This window comes from Crinia signifera, chromosome 4 (genome assembly GCF_055691185.1).
Source record: "Crinia signifera chromosome 4, ASM5569118v1, whole genome shotgun sequence".
Classification (NCBI taxonomy): Eukaryota; Metazoa; Chordata; class Amphibia; order Anura; family Myobatrachidae; genus Crinia; species Crinia signifera.
Window position 1 is genome coordinate 174,496,278 of NC_139220.1, and position 19,872 is coordinate 174,516,149.

At 43.2% G+C, this 19,872-nt stretch overlaps 1 protein-coding gene across 3 annotated transcripts in view; it reads left to right on the plus strand.

Moving 5' to 3' along the window:
• CCDC146 (coiled-coil domain containing 146) overlaps positions 1-19,872 on the plus strand; it is a 123,168-nt gene that overhangs the window by 61,800 nt on the left and 41,496 nt on the right. For all 3 annotated transcript variants that reach the window (XM_083183040.1, XM_083183039.1, XM_083183041.1), the window contains 7 exons: positions 5,976-6,033; positions 6,845-7,021; positions 11,451-11,524; positions 14,941-15,168; positions 15,928-16,114; positions 17,734-17,829; positions 19,569-19,739. In XM_083183040.1, the coding sequence (XP_083039166.1) occupies positions 5,976-6,033; positions 6,845-7,021; positions 11,451-11,524; positions 14,941-15,168; positions 15,928-16,114; positions 17,734-17,829; positions 19,569-19,739 (991 nt within the window). The remainder of the gene's footprint in view (positions 1-5,975; positions 6,034-6,844; positions 7,022-11,450; positions 11,525-14,940; positions 15,169-15,927; positions 16,115-17,733; positions 17,830-19,568; positions 19,740-19,872) is intronic.

Genomic DNA, 19,872 nt, shown 5'->3' on the forward strand with positions numbered 1-19,872 from the left:
GTCATGTGGTTCTCATTTAAAATAGTAATATACAGCAAAGGAAGCAGGGTGTGTATTATATCCTGTTTCAGTATGTTTTAAATCTCTCTGACAGCAACAGTGATGTTTACCCATACACAGGATCTCACTACAGAACGTATCCACTTAACAATAAGAAAAGCACAATAATAGGAATATAGACAAAAAGGCATGTGCTCTTATTTGTCTCTTTTGGGGAATTAAGAATCAAACAGTCTGCATATTCTACAATTAAGTCTAAAGTAACAGCAACAGTCCTACTATAAATAGCAGCATAGAGAAAGATTAGTGTATGTTAGTACACCCCCGTGTCAGTAATGGGATGCAGTCATTTGGTCTACAGCATGATGGTCGACAGTCATTAGGTCGACATGGGAAAAGGTTGACATGTGTCTAGGTCGACATGGGAAAAGGTCAACATGATTCTAGGTCGAAAGGTCATTGGTTCGACATGTCATTAGTTAGGTCGACAGTCAAAAGGTCGACAATGGGGTTTTTCACTGGTTTTTTTTGAGCCGACATGTGCCGACAGGCGGTATTTCATGCTCTACCATCCACTAGGGCATGGTGGGAGAATAAAATAGTGTGCCGAGTGTAGCAATGCATCGTACCCGAAGCATTACAAGCGCAGCAAGTGATGCAAGTGGATGCGGTACACTTTAAAGGTGTCCATGTCGACTGTGTTGACATTTTGGGTAAAAAAACCTGTGAAAAACCCCATGTCGACCTTTTGACTGTCAACCTAGACACTGTCGAACTAATGGCCTGTCGAACTAATGACCTGTCGACCTAGAACCAAGTCGACCTTTTCCCATGTCGACCTAGACTTGTGTTAACCTTTTCCCATGAGGACCTAATGGTGTCGACCTAATGACTGTCGACCATCATGCTGTAGACTAAATGATCACAACCCGTCAATAATAAGTTTAGTCTATCACTTATATGTAAAGGGCAGGCCGCTGATGTCCCAATGTAGCTGATACAAAAAAAAAAAAACTCTTAGCAAGTAAATTCAGAGAACTTACCAGTGTATGAGGAACTTAAATGTTGTAAATGGGCTAGAATTGAAGTCAAATGTATGGTCCCAGAAGGAATGACATAGGTATTCAAGTATCAGCTGAGCACAGTTGATATGTAAAGGTCCCTATGTGATGTGGGCCCTTTTCACAAGATTTCGATGCATCGGGACGATAAATTGTGTGAAAAGTGTCAAATCGTATGTTTTTTTACTTAATTAAATTCAATGCACTGTCCCGTGTGCATCGCATCAGATCCGGAGATTGTCATGGCTGCCACACTCATCATACTTATGGGGGTCCTCTGGCTTAGATCATGTACTATTCTGTCCATATAGGCATCCACAGTCTCGGAAAAATAAAAAAACGACCAAACCGACACCCACGAACTAAGAAGAGAGCCGCAGGATGTGTTTGTTTACATCCTGCGACTCCTCCTACTGAATACCACTATTGGTCCCCTAGTGGCACCTAGCAGCCAATCGGGAGTCGCTAGGGCGCTAGGCAGCCAATAGCGGTATTCGGGAGGAGAAGCCGCAGAATATAAACAAACACATCCTGCAGCTCTCTTCTTAGTTCGTGGGTGTCTGGTCGTTTTTTTATTTTGCCAAGACCGTGGATGCCTACATGGACAGCAGAGAATGCGATCTATGCCGGAGGACTCCCGTAACTATGGTTTCCTTCCACAGGTACCCTAATTGGATTTATTCAGGACCAGCGGACAGATGGACAGAGACCTGGGCATATACTCAATGCCGTGGGCGAGCGGTGACTGCGAGCAGGACTTTTTGCTCGCAGTCACTGCTCACCCTTTCAGTATTCAACTGACCCCCCCCCCCATATGCAAATTCCCCCTCGCTCCGTTTTTTGAGCGAGGGGGAATTTGCGAATGTGCCTCCAAAAGCTGCGAGAATCGAAGCTAATTACAGCGCGTTTGCTGCACTAGCCGCGGCTCTCGCAGTTTAGGGGAATCCTCGCCGTTCTGTGACTGCGAGGATTCCCCCGGAACGTTGCATAGTGCCGGCGCGGGGGTTAAACTGCGAGGATCACTGGTTTTCTGTGATCCTCGCAGTTTAACCCCCTCGCCGGCCGCTCGCACCGGCATTGAATACATGCCCATGTATATACGGCTGCTAAATATCAATTTGTATCGGCCAGAATAGGACTGGCTTCGCCTTCGGCCAAATAAGAATTCTTAAATAGGGCAGCTTAGTAAAGCTGCCCTATTTACGAATTGTATTTCTTTAAAAATACGACTGTAGCCATTCGTATTGATTCATATTAAGAGTATGATAACAACTGAGTCGTATTCGTATTCTTAGTAAATTTCCCCTAGAGTGGTGATAATTGATATACATATATTTTTTTAAATTGGTCATATAGTCAGAATTTCTAAACTGGACCACTTGAGATGGATTGCCCTTTTATGTTATTATATTTTGTTCTGCAAATTCCACAAAGGTTTACCTCAGGTTATCTAAAGTCTTATTCTTGAATTTTAATTAGTACGAATATATGTCGACTGTCATATTTTGATAGCAATGAAAGAAGTATAACTAAAGTATAACATCCCCGGACGTGACCAGAGTTTTTGACTATGGCTTGAAAAGGTGTTTCCAGGTTCCAAAGAGCTCATTGAGCACTTTTACGCATAACCTTGGTCCCCTCTTTCACATCACTCCTTTGAATAACTCTAGTCATACCCAGCTTACACATAACCCTGGTTGACCATGTCGCACATGACCTGGGATTTTCCTGGGTACAAGACTCGGGAAGATAGGAATGTAAAAGACTCCATGATATTTATAGTTGTCTATCTACATGTCTTACGGTCATCATACTGTAGTCACAAGTATTGTGGCAGTAATGATGTAATTGTTATTTTATTCACATCTTGATATTTGTTAAATAGGAAAAAATGAAAGGGAAATAATAGACTCACTGCACAATGCACCTTTAAGACAATACATTTTTGTATATGCAGCAGGGTCAACGATCCTTTAAATATCATATGACTCACCATTTGATCTAAATAGGAAAATGTCAAGCATTCTTCATCACACGAGTAAAAGACAAGTGCCAATTGTTGCAGCTTTCCTACTGTCCGCACTTACGGAAAAAGTGACATCTCATTTAGCATTCTGTATATGTAGTGCTCTGCAGAATGAAACAGTGACCCATTCAACGTAAATGGAACTAGCAAACAATCCTGAGTGAAGATTAATTGTTGTTTTTTTTTTTTTTTTTTAACTTTTGATTAAGAATTGAGCATTTTTGTAGCATAAATTGCAATCACAGTGAAACATTTGAAAATGACATATTAGTGACAGATCATTTTCTTTTTAAAAACAAAAACATGTTTATAGAAACATAATTAACAGTGAGAAAACTTGAAATTCCATAACAATATATCTGAGGGCGGACACGACCAAACTGCATATCACCACTCAAACGGTGGTCGTATTTGTTAGAAAATCGGGTTGAACCCAGTTAGGACTCTGGTCTTGTACCACTGGGTGGAACGGATGCATTTGTGTATTTGTGACTTGAGTTCATTGGACAGCGGATCGATGAACCCCTCCCATATTTGGAAAAACGTTTCCATACGCTTTTCTTTTTGGAGGGATGATTCTACCCACTCCATATGGAATATATGTAACAGCTTAGTTCGAAACAGAGGCATAGAAGGAGGGTCCCTATGGATCCATTGGTGTAGGATACATTTGCGGGCTACCGCTGATATGATAAACATCGTCTTTTTCTCTCTTGTAGAATTGGCGTTCTCATAGGGATAACGCCTAGGATTGCCCATTCTGCCAACAGTGGAAGACGATTTTATAAAAATGTAACCGAAAAACCCTGAACCTGTTTCCAGAAACGTTTAATAATAGGGCAGCCCCATATGAGATGTTGGAATGCTGCATTAGGACGATCACATTTTGGGAAGGTGTCTGTGTTAAATACCGTTGATGTGGGTAGATTATAAAACATCTTGAAGCTGTTAATGTTTTCCATGAGTATAAAAAGGAGCGCAGTGGGAGTTTTAGTGTAAGTTGAGGGAATATTCGCAACCATGTGGATAGGCCAGTGCCTGTTGTAGAATGATCAATGGGTATATGAAGGGTCTGATAATAAGTAGAAATTGCTTTTCTGCCGGAAGTAGGTTTGGAGAGCAGTGTGTCAAGTTCGTTTGTGTGGTCTATAGGTGATAAGTATCGGAGTTCTGAGCTGGCGTAGTGTCTGGCCAGGTAAACCGCCAAGGCTTGTGTAGCAGGAAGGTCGTATTTGTCTACCAAAGCCTGTGCTGTCATTGGGGCTGTGACCATGCTATCGACTAGGGCCCGAACATGTAGGATTCCTTAATAAATGAGTGCATAGCGGAGCCATCCTGGAATTCAGGATTGCCCAGAAGAGGGAGGAACAGTGAGTGATGGCTGTTTAGATTTAGTTTATGTCGTGTTCGGTGCCAGACAGTCCATGCTGTCATCAGTAGGGGATTTTGTGTGATAGGGGAAATTCACCCCTCCATTAGAAACTGATTGTTGTAGTTTAAGATAACTTATCCGTGGCTATTTGGTTTTCCATATGAATTTGCGCAACATGGTGTTGATGAGTTTCTCATCAGAGGCTGTTAAGAGAACTGGTAACATTTGGAGCAGATATAATAGTTTAGGGAACGTGATAATTTTTAATAAATGAACATGTCCCAGGTATGAGAGCATAAGATGTCTCCAGTTGTCCAGCTCTGCCAAAATAGGTTTCAGTATTTTGGCGATATTGAGTCTATAAAGGTCGGGAATGCGTTTAGGGATGTATACTCCTAAGTATTTTATCGCGGACGAGGCCCAGCATACAGTATGTGGCTTTCTACTAACCAATAAGGGCGAGTTTGTGGGCCTAGGTACAAGCCTTGGGATTTATCTTGGTGTATAGAAGCACATTGTTTTTTTATGTTTAACATTTTGATAAAGAGTAAGGAAAGTATAGGGGTGATGAAGGGGTACATTTAATAGACACACATTTCTGCCTGCAGTCTAAAGGGCTATTAAATACTTATATAGTACAATAAAAACAGAAAACTAGACTGCACTAGAAAGGGGGAAAAAATCCTATTTATTACAACATAAAATATAAAATGTAAATTCAAATACAATAGCCGGCTGGCAGAGTAGGCGACAGGGGGGGTCAAGGGGGACAAGTGTGACGGGCCCCAGAGATCTGAAGGGCCCCAGAGTTTCCATGCCCTGGCACAGCCACTGCCTGTACTAGCTGGCTTGTCAGTGACCCTTGCGGCCTGGCCATCTACTGTGCACCATCTGTTTTTGGCTGAGTCTGACTGACTCACTTTGTGCCACTGACATCTACTGTGTTTGCCCCCTGCCACTCGGCGTGCAAAGCCATCTACTCTGTGTGTGCGCATGACCTGGGGCCGCAGGCACTCAGCCGTTTCCGATGCTGGTGCTGTGGCCTCAGTCTCTGGCTCCTCTACTTTTACTGTGTGGGTCGTCTGTTATTTTTTTTAGTAACAGGAGTGTGCATTTTTCTTTTTAAATTAAAAAAACAGCGTGGGGTCCCCCTCAAGCATAACCAGCCCAACCAGAGCCGGTCCTGGTTTCCAAAATATGGGGGGAACTGGGACTTGGAAACCACAAGTCCCAGCATGCGGGGCATTAAAGTGCAGCATGCATGACCAAAGTTACAATAAAATCACACAGACAACCAGTACGGTCAAGCTTTATTACATACATGCATACACGCATTCATACACACACATACAGACATATACTCCCCTTGTCACCCTCCCGCAGGTTGTTCCTCTTGTTCACTACATCACTTAAAAATATAAGTTTCTTATGTTATGGATGAGTTCTAGGAGAATGTTTTTTTTTTTTAAGAAAAATGTATTATGCTCACATACGTATCTGCAAAATTATTCAACAGTTTACGCGAGGAAAAAAGACTTCTGGAACGTGAATATGAAAGAATCCCGAAAGTTGGGGTAAGTATAAAGAATATCGTCATTATTTCTGTACCAGGTATGGCTCATGCTATAATACAACATTATTAACCAACTGTGGGCAGAATTCAGGTAGCTCTGGTAGGTTATAGTGAACTAATTTATCCCCTGGGGTTATACAGGTAGCCCCAAAGCCAGAAGTTATCAGAGACTTTTTTTTTTACCCTGCCTCAGTGGTTACTGCTACCAGGTTACAGCATAGATCTGTGAACCTTTAACAAGGGGTAGATGTATTAAGCCCGGAGAAGAGATAAACTGGAGATAAAGTGAAAGGAGATAAAGCACCAGCCAATCAACTCTCAACTGTCATTTTCAAACACAGTTCATTGGCTGGTGCTTAATCCCCTTTCACTTTATCTACAGTTTATCTCTTCTCCAGGCGTATTACATCTGTCCCTCTGTGTGCTAATGCCCCTTATCTTATCTGTTGCCCATTAGCAGACTACTTTAAAAGCCATTAACAGGCCTGTTGGAGGAAATTAGAAGACCAATTGAATATCCTGGTGTTAAAGCCTTTGGCTCCCTCCGTTTTTCATCTGTGGTAATTTACCATGGGTAACTGAATTCCCCCACACCCATCACTGAGGGGCAGATTTATTAAGCTTGGTGAAGTGATACAGTGTCTGGTTTTTATCACCGGCCAATCAGCTCCTAACTGTGAAGTTACAGGCTTGGTTTGAAAAATGACAGGTAGGAGATAATTGGCCAGTGATAAAAACTAGACACTTCATTTTATTTGACCTTGTAATCAATGCTGCATATATACACTGTAAACAAATACTTTACTGTGTAGGAGCTAGAAAAAAGGTCCAAATTGCTAAAGGAGACCAGTGATGAGCTACAAAAAGAAAATACCCAGAGAATATTGGAAATTAAAGCACTGAAAGAAGATCTAGCTTCAAAGGAAAGAGAAATTCAAAGAGAGCAAAAAGAAGTTGAAAACAAACTACAGCAGCAGGAACTCAAAAAGGTATTAACGGTAGCTGGCCCTACAATTGTATAGCTTTATGGAACAAATGAACACATACTGTGACCTTATTCTTGTTGACTCGCAAGGCTGTTTATTCGCCGTCTTGTGAGTCCACCAGATGCCGCCCTGGGAATGGAGATTTGTCCCCCCCCCCCCCGCACGCCGGGTTCGTTTGCCCGGCATGCGAATGGATGTTTCACATAAACATCCATTAGTTTGCCAGGGGGAAACTCCCACATATTTCGATGGTCGCCGACCATCGATAGATGTGGTGAAAGCACGCATATCAAGAGTGACTCTCAGGTCACTCAGATATGCATGCACATTCAGTAGGAAGTGGGCGGGCAGCTGACATCCGGTGATGTCAGCTGCCCACCCCCGGTGCCCACGTCACCGGGCGATTGCAATGGGAACGCTCATGAAACACTGGGCATTCCCATGGGCGAGTCTCCCTGCCAGTCGCCCTCCCCCCCATCTTGGGCACATGCGCAGAAATGTGTCTGCACCATACACCAGCTTTCCCTTCTTCCTTTTCCCTTCCCCTTTTTCCAGATAGAAAAAACTGTTTGGTGGTTTCGTTTTTGCAATTGGATCTGCCAAAACATCGCTATTTCCGATGCCTTTGCCATTTTGAAAGAAGCATATTTTCTTTCTGTCTGTGCGGCGGCTTTCTGTTTGCAGTTCACTGCGATTCTCTGATTAGTGATTAATGCTGAATTAAGCCCATTGTGTGATTTGTACACATAATACCCTTTCCCTTACCACTTAGATCTTTACATCTTGAATTTATGTTATGTTTTATTTCTCAATTTCATTCATTCTCATTGAGTAGAATTATCTGTGTCTGTCCTTTTCACATCTGCTCTCATTTTATGTACATAGCCTATTGAGCAGGTAAACGCCACCCGCTGAAAGTCAATATCTCGGAGCTGATTCACCAGGACTATAGACATAGCTTTTACCATTTCCTCTGATTTGTTCATCTTTTTCTTCTACTTAGGATCGGTGAACACTGCAAGGGGGGGTAGTCAGAAAGGGGAAAACCATTAGAATCTGCCCTCAGCATATATAACATAAAAGGAGGTTGTGGACTTTAGAAAACATATTGCACATGGATTTTTACTGTGTTTAGTTGTTGCTACTAGGACCTTTTTCTTTCATAAGTGTTTGGCCAGTATTCAATGCCTCAGATTCGCCGTTTTTTTTCAGTGAATCTGGCAATTTGCTGGGTTTACGGCGAATTTTCTGTTAGAAAAAACAATTCTCCCTATTCAATGGAGGCAATTCGCCACAAATGAACAGCGAATGTCTGCCGATTCGCCGTAAATTATTCTCCACAATTCGCCTGTGATTTTCAATGGGGTTTTTAGTGGAATTCGCCGACAGTGTATTCAATGCTCAAATGGAGAACTGCTTTCTCCATTGATTTTCGCCATGATTCTCCGTTTAGCATTCGTCATCTTTTTTAGGTGAACTGTAATGTGATCTTTTAAATTAAAGCGTGTTTAATTTTTTTTTGGGTGTTAAAAAATCAGAATATTTTTCCTATGAAGGGGCATGCTATTTTTAGTCATATACTTGCAGCGGGATGCGGTCATTTGGTCTACTGCATTATGGTCGACAGTCATTAGGTCGAATCCATTAGGTCGACATGCTAAAAGGTCGACATGACTCTAGGTCGACATGGGAAAAGGTCGACATGATTCTAGTTCGAAAGGTCATTAGTTCGACAGGTCATTAGTTCGACAAGGTCATTAGTTCGACAAGGTCATTAGTTCGACATTGTCTATTTCGACATTCACAAGGTCGACATGGAGTTTTTCACTGTTTTTTGAGCCAACATGTGCCGACAGGCGGTATTTCATGCCCTACCATCCACTAGGGCGTGGTGGGAGAATAAAATAGTGTGCCGAGCGTAGCGAGGCACCGTGCCCGACGCATTGCGAGCGCAGCGAGCGATGCGAGGGGATGCAGTGCACTTTAAACTGTGTCCATGTCGACTGTGTTGACATTCAGGTAAAAAAACAGTGAAAAACCCCATGTCGACCTTGTGAATGTCGACATAGACAATGTCAAACTAATGACCTTGTCGAACTAATGACCTGTCGAACTAATGACCTTTCGACCTTAAATCATGTCGACCTTTTCTCATGTCGACCTAGAGTCATGTCGACCTTTTAGCATGTCGACCTAATGGATTCGACCTAATGACTTTCGACCATAATGCAATAGACCAAATGATCCCAACCCCTTGCAGCACATGAATATATTTTTAATATATATATATATTTTTTTAAACAATATTTTTTTTTTGTACACATTCGCCAGCAGGGGGCCGGGAGCCGGAGCCGCTCATTAATATTCATATATTCACTGCACACTGATCCCGATGATCGGGACCAGTGAGTGCAGCGGCTCCGACCCCAGCAGCACCCTGCAAGCCCTTCTGCTGGGGGTGAGGTGAGGGGAGGGAGTTGAGGGGAGGGAGGTGAGGGGACTGGAGGGGGGAGAGATATGCGGGGGACAAGCTGACAGGGACGGCTCCAGCAGTAGCAGACCTCTGACTCCGGCAGCCACAGCACGGTGATGTCAGCGCTGGGACTGCTTGAGCCGGAGGCTCTGCTGCTGCTGGACCTGTCCCCAGGCTGTGCGGAGGCTCCCGCCTGCATCAGCGCGCCCCCCCCCCGCCGCGACACCAGTCCCTCCCATCCCCCTGCAGACTCCAGACAGGCATGGAGCATCTGCGCAGGGGGATTCGTCACTCTTCACACTATTCGCTGTCAGGGGCAGCGAGCCCCTGATGCATTGAATAGTGTGGGCTGGCGTCTGGCAGCGAAGTGAAGGGGAGTGAAAAATCATGGCGAGGGCACTGCGAATCAAAAACAGGATTCGCTGCCATGCGCTCGCCATGGCATTGAATACTCCCCTTTGTGTTCATAAGTTTTTTTATGTTTCTATGAACATAAAGGGATATATATTAAATGCCCTGAGGGCGAGCTATGATGGCGTGCAGTGCCGATAGCTCGCCATCATAGTTCGCTCTCCGTATTCAACCGCCCCCCCCCATTTCCACCTCGCTTGTTTGTTTGTTTTTCAGCGAGGTGGAAACGGCGAGTGCAGCAATCAAAACGGTGGGGTTTGCCACAAAATGCAGCGGGCTCGCTGCATTTGCGGCAAGCCTCACCGTTTAAGCCTCAAAATGCAGCGGGCTCGCTGCATTTGCGGCAAGCCTCACCGTTTAAGGGAATGAAAGGATTTCCCCGGTAGATTGAAGCCTCGCAGCGAGCGGCCGGCGAGTGGGTTTGGCGGCAAGGATGGCATGTTCTCGTCGATCCACGCTAAAAAAAAGCCATCCTCACTCTACATACCCCCTCGCTGTTGCCATCGAATATCGCCCATTCACTGTACCGTATAATATATAGCAACGGTACCATACATATTTTTTTCCCAACTGCACACTTGCTATACTCTACAACAGGGCTGGGCAATTGCGGCCCTCCAGATGTTGATGAACTACACATCCCAGGATGCTTTGCATTAGTTTTGCTATGTGGCCATGCTGAAACTGATGCAAGGCATGCTGGGATGTGTAGTCCATCAACATCTGGAGGGCCGCAATTGCCCAGCCCTGCTCTACAACATACCATGTTATAGAATTTCAGAATTTGAATGTGTTCAGATACCCTCTCTTTCACTCTGTTCTCTTCTGCACCCTACTGTGCAATTGCTCTCCCTCTGTGTGCTCTGTCCTTTCACCATACATCCCCAGTGTGGATGCATCTACTCAGGTCTCTGGTTGATCAACAGCCAGCTCCCTGGACTGAAACCAGTGATTGGTCCAATCACTGTTTTCCACAGCTCAACACCCGGGTTTTACCTGCTAAAAACCCCGCTCGTTACATGGGAAAAAATCCTAGGTCACTAAACCTGAGAATTGTTTTCCTTGTAGCCATTTACACTGAACTGATTCTTGGGTAGACCCGGTGATAACATGTTTTTTTTTTGGGGGGGGGGGGGGGGGGGCAATGGAGAAGGGTGATTAGAGATGGCTTCACTGGGAGATGACATTACAGGGAAGTGTCTCCACAAAATTGGACGCTAAAGCCCCAGGTAGCATGCAGGATTTACACATAGATCTATGGTGTGATCAAAGGGCCCAAGTGCCTAATGGGAAATGTGACAGTAGCAAGCAGTATTACTTCACCAAAACATGACCAATTCTTCTGTGAAAGTGCATTTTGAAAAATGTTTGGGAGTGTCTTCCCTGTATTCTGTGATGGTGCAGCGCATAAAGGCATGGAGCTCTAGCAAGGCAAAGGGGTGTTATATTCTCCTACATAAAATGCTATGTACTTGGTGGTGTATACATGTACAGAAGCACAGCCAGTATGGTCAATGAAAAACTGAATGCATATGTTTCTATTCACAGGATGAACTTGTTCGAATTCAGTATATCCCAGAGCAGCTTGGCAAGGACATGGAGAAGATACACCGCAAAATAATGTATGCTTTCTTAGGCCAACTGGTAATACGTGTATCCTATAATAGTTGTGGACCATTCAGTCCTGTCTCTGCCTCTATTTGTATTATCCGCATTGGAGCCATATATCTCAGTGCCACCAATGTTGGACAATATGCCACTGCCACCACCCTGGGTCAGATTGGCCAAACTACTCACCCATCTTCCTAGTCTCCACTTAAGCTTTCACTAAGGGCCTTCTTAACAGCACTGTAGACCCTGGGCAATGCAATGCACTGGGGCCCCTACACACACTTTTGTGGAAATAAGGTATCATAAAATATGATAATATAATAAAATATATTATTAATATAGAAATAAAGACAATAAAAATAATTTCATTAAAATATAAAAAAGTCACAATCATAGCGGCTGGGCAGCATCCTCTACCTGTCAGCCAACAGGCTCCAGTCTGGGTGGGGGAAGTCCCCTGCCCCTGCTCAAAGTCCCTTGTAATCATTGGGTTGCTTCTCAGTGAGTCTATGGGGGAAATTTACTAAAGGAAATTTGTAAAAAATAGGTGTATTTGTATCCAGAAATACACTTATTTTTGACATTTACTATCCCGAAAATACGGTAATTCGTATTCATATTGATGTGCTATCCATACGAATACAAATTGCTGTGTTTTCGGGATAGTAAATGTCAAAAATAAGTGTATTTCTGGATACAAATACACCTATTTTTTACAAATTTCCTTTAGTAAATTTCCCCCAGTGACTATGCTAAGACGGCCCTGCATTCACAGTGTAAGTTTGTGATGATGTGTAATGTGTGTGCACAGCATCATTACAGAAGTAGACATAGAGAAAAAGTGCAGGAGAACAGGGGGTTTGGGAGATGGGAGGGAAGACAAACAGATGGGAAGGAGGAGGATGAGAGAAGAGAAAAACTCAGCTGACAACTTGGCGAATAATGCGTCCAAAATACTAGTACATTATAGTGAATTTCTAGAATCTCTACAAACCATGGAGGTCATTCAGGTTCATTTTCACTATTGCGAATTCGCAATGGTGAGAAATGTTTTGCGACTGTGCATGCACATAAACATTTATGCACATGTGCAGCAGCTTGGTGCGAGCGGCCATGGCGAATTGATTATTCGGCGGCCACTCGCACACAGCACTGCGGGTGAGCGCCCATGGGAATGCCCAGCATTTCATGTTTGTTCCCATGAAAACGGTGGGCGCTCCCATGGTGATTTGCAGATGACCATGGGGGGAGGGGCAGCTGCCTGCCCACTTCCTGCACAATGTGCTTGCAAATGTAAGACATCAGAGAGGTGTCTTACATCTGCAAGCGCTGTAGAAACCATTTGTTGGTCGGCGACCATCAACTGGTTTCCTCCCAGAAAGCAATCTGCGAATGGATCCATGCATGCAGGGAGACTCGGTGTGCAAGGGAAAGCCGGACTGTCATGTGGGGCCGGGCGATGTTTGGTTGACTCACAAAGCTGCGAAGCAACCTGATTGACCTCCTATATGCAGATATTGTCAACTATGATATATATATATATATATATATATATATATATATATAGACCTATAGCATGCAAATGGTTAAAGGTAAAATAAGGCTGACAAGATATATGTACAGCCAAGGTCTATATGCAAGGAATGTTTTACAAACAACTCGCCCAGACTTTCCTTTATTCTTGGCTGGAAAGTGCAAAGCATGTACTCAGATATGATCTGGGGAATTACAGCATTTCTCTGGCATTATATATGGTTTTCTCAGTTCTAATAAAGATATAACTGTATTATGGGCAGGGTGAAGGGTAAATGTTAATAACGTACTCCATGGATAACTATGTACAAATCTTAGTAAACCATGTCTTTTCTATGTACACATTATTTGCTGATATTTTGTAGTATATCAGGTAGTGGCTGTTTCACTTCAATGTGACTGATGTATTTGTGCGGTTTAGATAATTTATTAGAAATACTTTTCCACATGTTACATCCATCATATTCTCCTTAGTATGCTGTACTGTACCTCCACACATTGCTTATATTGGCAGGGTAGGAACCATACTTTTCTTTTTCACAATGTCTCATTGGCTGGATGATTACCTCGTTATGGATAAATGACTTCATTAGCAATAATAATCCCACCTGGCTTTTGTTTGAAACCAGAAACAATGTTCTCTCCTCTGTTTCCCCTGTTCCATCCGCCAGTCTGCCTCCATCACACCTACAGGTCCTTTATATCACTGCATGGAATTTATTTCTACACCCAGTCTGATAAGAATACAGCAGGCCTGATTCAGAGTTGCATGTGGCTTCGCCTATTGCTGGTCACTTGTCTGTGACTTTATGCAGATGGGGCTGAATGTACAAGTATTGAGAATCCCACATTTTGTGCCTGTGCACACAGTAATACTGACTTCTAATACTGTGTGCGTATATGCGACTATCCATTGTACCATTGAAAATGAATCTAGCTCTTCTGCACATGGAGTGTCTTCATCTAACCACGGCCTCCTATGCCTGGCGCCAGGGCCGATGGCCAGGTGGGCTGATTTGTCCATCCAGGGCTGATTTTTTTAGACTGGCAGTGGCAGCACTGCCTCCCGATCGGCACACAGAGAGAGCCGCTGGACTTGCTGCGAGTCCAGTGGCTCTCTATGTGTGCCGATCAGGTCCAGGAGAGATGGGGGCAAAACACGCAGCCATGCCCTTCACTCTGGCATGCCAGGATCAGTAGCGCATGCATGCCCCAGGCGTGCACATGCACATATGCCAGGGCCAATTTCTGAGGCCCAGTCCATCCCTGCCTAGCCCACCTCCCTGGAACGTGCCTTCGCTTTTCCCTGTAATTTCGGATATCATCTACTGTATATCCAGTGCACTCTGTGTAACACATTTCCTGTAGGACTTTTTGGTGCATGCACAGCTGCAAAATAAATCACTCCACTCTGTGATTATCTGCACTGCATGTGGCTATGAATAAGGCCCAGAAGCTTCCTTTGCCAATTTATACGTGTTATCTAGAAAATGTCTAATGTATTACTTAAAGGAATATTTATGAGGGAAAAAAACATGGTCTTCTGCTTCAATGTCAGATGCTTTTATTTTGCAAATTTTTTTATGTGAGACATTTTTTATTAGTCTCCCAAATGTTGTCGCAAAGAAGGATACTAAATAAGCTGGTTCCCTTTGTAATACCTATCTCTATGCCATTATTTCTATTGTTATCAACAAGCTGACCTGCCCAAGCTGCAATGTGTGCTAGAACTTTATCCTCATTTAGTTGTAGAAGAAGCTGGCTCTGCTACTTTCATACTTAATTCAGATAAATAAATGGGAATATACAATGTCTGAGTAAACAGCATCTGGCAGAGTATATGTGAAATGATTTTGGTCACATTAATGAATATTGTATTGTTCCCGATCACTAGGGAAGTAGAAAAGAAAAAGCTGAAATTGGAAGAACAGTGCCAAGAGTTAAACATCGGCCTAAAGCAGATAGATAATAAAACTAAAATGCTGTTGGAGGAGAAGGAAGAAGTCATGAAGGAATTAGAATTGAAAAGAACTTTTATGGAAAATAAAGAACAAGAATTTAATCATCTGACAAAGTTATTGGAGTTTTCCAAGGAAAATGAAGCTGTTGCTCTGGTGGAAAGGTTAAACGATTTTTCTTTATCCTCTTCTATCTTATGGTGTTTTTTTTTTTACTATTTGATGGTGTGAGTAATAATTATTGAAGCTGCAAAAAATAAATGAAAAATAAGGCAGAGCATGATGGTAGAACGTATATAGCATTCCGTGCACATGCCCAGCATCCTCTGTTCATATGTTCATAGTTCTATGTACAACTGCCAGAGACTTGGGGGCAAATATATCAAATGTCATAAAGCCCTATTGCTGGTGAAATCGAGCGAGCCCGGGTACATATTCACAAATTTGCACAAATTTATGAGCAATGTATTTTTTATTAATTTGCTTTGTACAATTCTCCTTATTGCAGCTATCAGGGTTGTAATGACAAATACACATAGAAACATAGGGGGAACTTTACTAAGATGGGCAGATGAGCGGCTTTACATAGCACTGCACTATGTATGCACTGAGCGGCTCCCCCCCCCCCCCCCCAGCGATGACAGCGGTCATCGCTGTCCATACACGCTGGGCATAATCACCCAGTGTGTATTGACCTTAAGGGCCGTAATGGATATCAAACCGATGACATCAGTGCTGTGTGGCAATAATGGTAACCATTAGACCATCTATAAGTAAGTCTCTTAGTACAATATATTCTTCTTTTGGTTATCTTTTCTTAACAAAATTCCATCTTCAATCTACCCAACCCATAGTTTTATGAATGTTGTAGTGTTTTTCAGGTACAGTGTTTGGTCGTTTTATTTCATGTATTTGTATTTCAGGGCAGCCTTAGATCTGAATTTGCGTCACGCTGTGATCGATAAGCAGACACAACATGATGCTCTTACCCGTAAACAGAGAGAGAAAGAAAGGGATTTGAAGAATATCAAGAAACTGGAGTTGCATTTAAGGTCAACAAATGATGGTCTGGCTCACACTCAAACTGTATATGACAAGATCAAAGTGGAGGTATGTTTTCATTATACTTGACATTAGTTCAATTGTTTAAAAACAGACTATGAAAGCAGGCCCCAATGTGGCCATTATTCTGTTTACTCCTGCTAAATCAGTTGGCCAGTCTGAGGGGCTCTGTGCATGGGTTGGGATCATTTGGTCTACAGCATGTTGGTCGACAAGCATTAGGTCAACATGGCTTTAGGCGACAGGTCATTAGGTTGACACAAGCATTAGGTCGACAGTCAAAAGGTTGAGGGGTTTTCTCAATTTTTTTACCCAAATGTCGACACAGTCAACATGGACACAGTTTCAAGTGCACCCCATCCCCTTGCATCGGTCGCTGCGCTTGCTATGCTTCGGGCTCACTGCGCTCGGCACACTATTTTGCTTTCCCACCACACCATAGTGGATGGTAGGGCATGATATACCGCCTGTCAGCACATGTCAGTTCAAAAAACAAAGGCCATACAGCCGAAACGCGTTGGTCCACAACACCCATAATTCTTCACGCAAGTCTCCTCCCTCCTACTGCCACAATCCTTGCCAGGGTAAGTAGTTTTCCCTTCACTAAAAATAAACCACATTAAGGGGTTAGATTCTAGCCATATATGGTTGTACAATAAAGCTCATTTTTCATTCAATGGTTGAGAATGTGGAGACAACAGTTACTGCTGTATCACACTTAGGGCCAGATTCATCAAGTTTCAAAAAGTGATAAAGTGGAGAGTGATAAACAACCAACCACCTGTAACATGACAGATAGGAGTTATTGGCTGGTTGTTAATCACTTTCCATTGTATACGCTTTTGAAGCTTGGTGGATCTGGCCCTTAAGCACAGCACACACTGGGCCATAAATAAAGCGATATTGCACATTTTAACCCTTCTGAGCGATATAGCTCATTTTATCGTCCAGTGTGTATGCTGCACCCAAAAGCCAATGCGTGACCCCGTGGGTCGTTAACGCCCCCCCTCCATCATTAGTGCATGTACAGATGAGAGCGCGGATTGTTACTGAGGGCCATGCTGCAAGTGTGTATACACTTGCCGATGCGGGCACCCTGCCGGGTCCCTGATGCCGCCAAAGTCGATGGCAGCATACAATGGCCCGTTTTGTATGGGCCATAAGAGAGGTTTGGAGTTAAAGCATATACGATATTGTCCTGGAAATTAAGACAGACTAGTAGAGACCTTTTTACAAAAATATGTCAAATTGCATTAACTAAATTGGTGACACTCGAGAGAGAGGTACTGTGCAGTTCATATAGAGGTTTTATGTAGCTCGTATATTAAGAATGGAAATGTCAAAACAAAAATACATCTTGTGTATACCTTGTGGCGCAGGTTACAATAAGGAAGATGTAGCAATGTAGTAAGAGAGAAAGATGAGTTAAAGAGAAGGAAAGAGAAATGGTGAAAATATCAAGGTGAGTGAGGAAAAAGTAAAGATTAACTGAATAGAGATGTACTTGGTGACATAAAGAATTATGATTAGACAAACAAGGGTATATTTGTTAAGGAGAGAGTTGAGGAAAGGTACTGCATCACTTTTTTGACCTACTAACAAATATTCCTATCAATCTGTTGGAAATGACGATATTTAAGTAGTACTCTATGTTGTATTATGTGTAGATGGACGCTTACCCAAGAGATGATGGCTCTCTTGTAGAAAAGAGGAAGGAACTGCACAAAGAGGTTGAAGCACTAAAAAGGAGCTTTGCACAACAGGTTGGCATCCGGTACAAGATGTACTTGTAATGTCACTTACAGTTCTCATACCATATCTACAATATGATCTCTTCTTATACCATCCCTAATTGTTCAATGTTCCGTTTCATAAGCTGATAGCAGGCTATATCATCTTTCATTATACAAAATGCCTACTTGGCCATATTAAAATCATTTCCAGGAGGAATGATTGCAGACAATTGCAGTTATTGGGATAAACAAAGGATATTGTATTATGCCGATTTGCAACATGGAAATACTGGGCCCAATTCAGACCTGCTCATTGGGTAAACGCCTCCTGGCCCCTGTGAACGCATTTGCAGCTGTGCACACAGGGGGGGGGGGGGGAAATCATTCACCAGCAAATTTTTACCCCTGCTCGCAGTGCTGAGTGAGCCATGACGCTGCGAAGGCTGCAGGGAGAAGGAGGCCGCTGATGATGTCACCGGACCTCACTCCCGATGGCTGGGGAATGCCCATAAAATGCCAGCGGCACACCCCCAAATGCCCACTTGCTGTCAATCAAACAGTGAGCGGCTTGCGAGCACAGGCGTCCGGAGCCTGTGCTCACGAATGCACACTGTGGACAGTGCACATGCGTGGTCCTTCATAGCCCGTCCCAACAAATCTGAATTGGCCCCACAGAGACAAACACTAAAGTCTTGGAACGGTTTATAATCCCTATGGAAGGCTGGCAAGTGAGGCATACATTGCAGCCATGCAGAAGTGTAACATTTGCCCTAGAGTTGTCTAGATCCACTTTTTAACCGAATTTATTTAAAAAAAAACATGTACCAAATAAATGTGTTGGAACATACATATTAATATGTGTATCCTATAGTAAAATATTAAGCACCTTAACACTTGACAGTATATAAGATAAAATAACTACTTTGGTCACAATTTCTTAGCAAAGATATGATGTATTCACGTGTATATTCTTGACCACAAATACAGATGTAGCCAAGCTCATCCTTGCCAGTCATCACGTGCAAATCCAGTGGCAATTGACGCAATTCCATCAGGATTCACTATGTAATCCCGGCGGTCGGGATCCCGGAGTTCAAAATCCCGACCGCCTAAATCCCGACAAGGGGGGGGGACGTGGATCGCCCCCCTTGCGGGCTCGCTGCGCTCGCCACGCAGTGGTCCCGGTCCCTCGCTACGCTAATTTATTCTCCCTCCAGGGGTGTCGTGGACACCCACGGAGGGAGAAAGTGTCGGGATTTCGGCGGTCGGGATTCTGAACGCCGGGATTTAAACTGCATCCCTTCCATCACCATGCTTGTGTATCTATTTAGCTCCCGCAGCTCATAGAAATGGATTGATATCAATATAACAGCGATTCCATGAGTGCGAATTCAGCACAACAATCAAGCACGAGTGTGGATACATCTGTAAGCAACCTGTTTTTGTGTGGTCAGATTTTTCTCATGAACATGGAGACTCTGGGCCAAATGTAATAAAGTGAGAGTTTCAGAAAGTGAGAGATTTTGGGAGAGTTTTCCCCTTTTTTTTTTTAAAGCAGCAATCAATTACATGGCAAAATTAACCTGGTTTTGCAGTGTAATTGATTGCTGCTTTAAAAAACAGGGGAAAACTCACCTAAAATCTCTCACTTTCTGAAACTCTCACCCTATTACATTTGGCCCTCTACGTGTATCACAAGTTGCATAAAAGACTTTCCAGTATATATATATGGATTTTCACTGTTCCTCTTCATTTGCCTCCCAATGTAGCAAACATTAACGGAGGTTGAGGCTCATGTGGTAGCGCAGCGTATTGCTGAAGAAGAGCAACTTGTAAAAGAGCAAGGCGAATGTCGGGAGGAGCTGGTTAACTTAACTCGGCTGGTGCAAATCAAAGCCGATGAGAGGGAGCAGAAATCAAAGGACTTTGTAAAAGCTCAGGTAACTAATGTTGCATAAGTAACGCAATACCATTGTGACGATTTAATTTACATTTTACTTTCAATTAAATACATTTTACTTAAAAAAAAATATATATCAGTCCAAATATATTTGTAAAATGCAGTGACACATT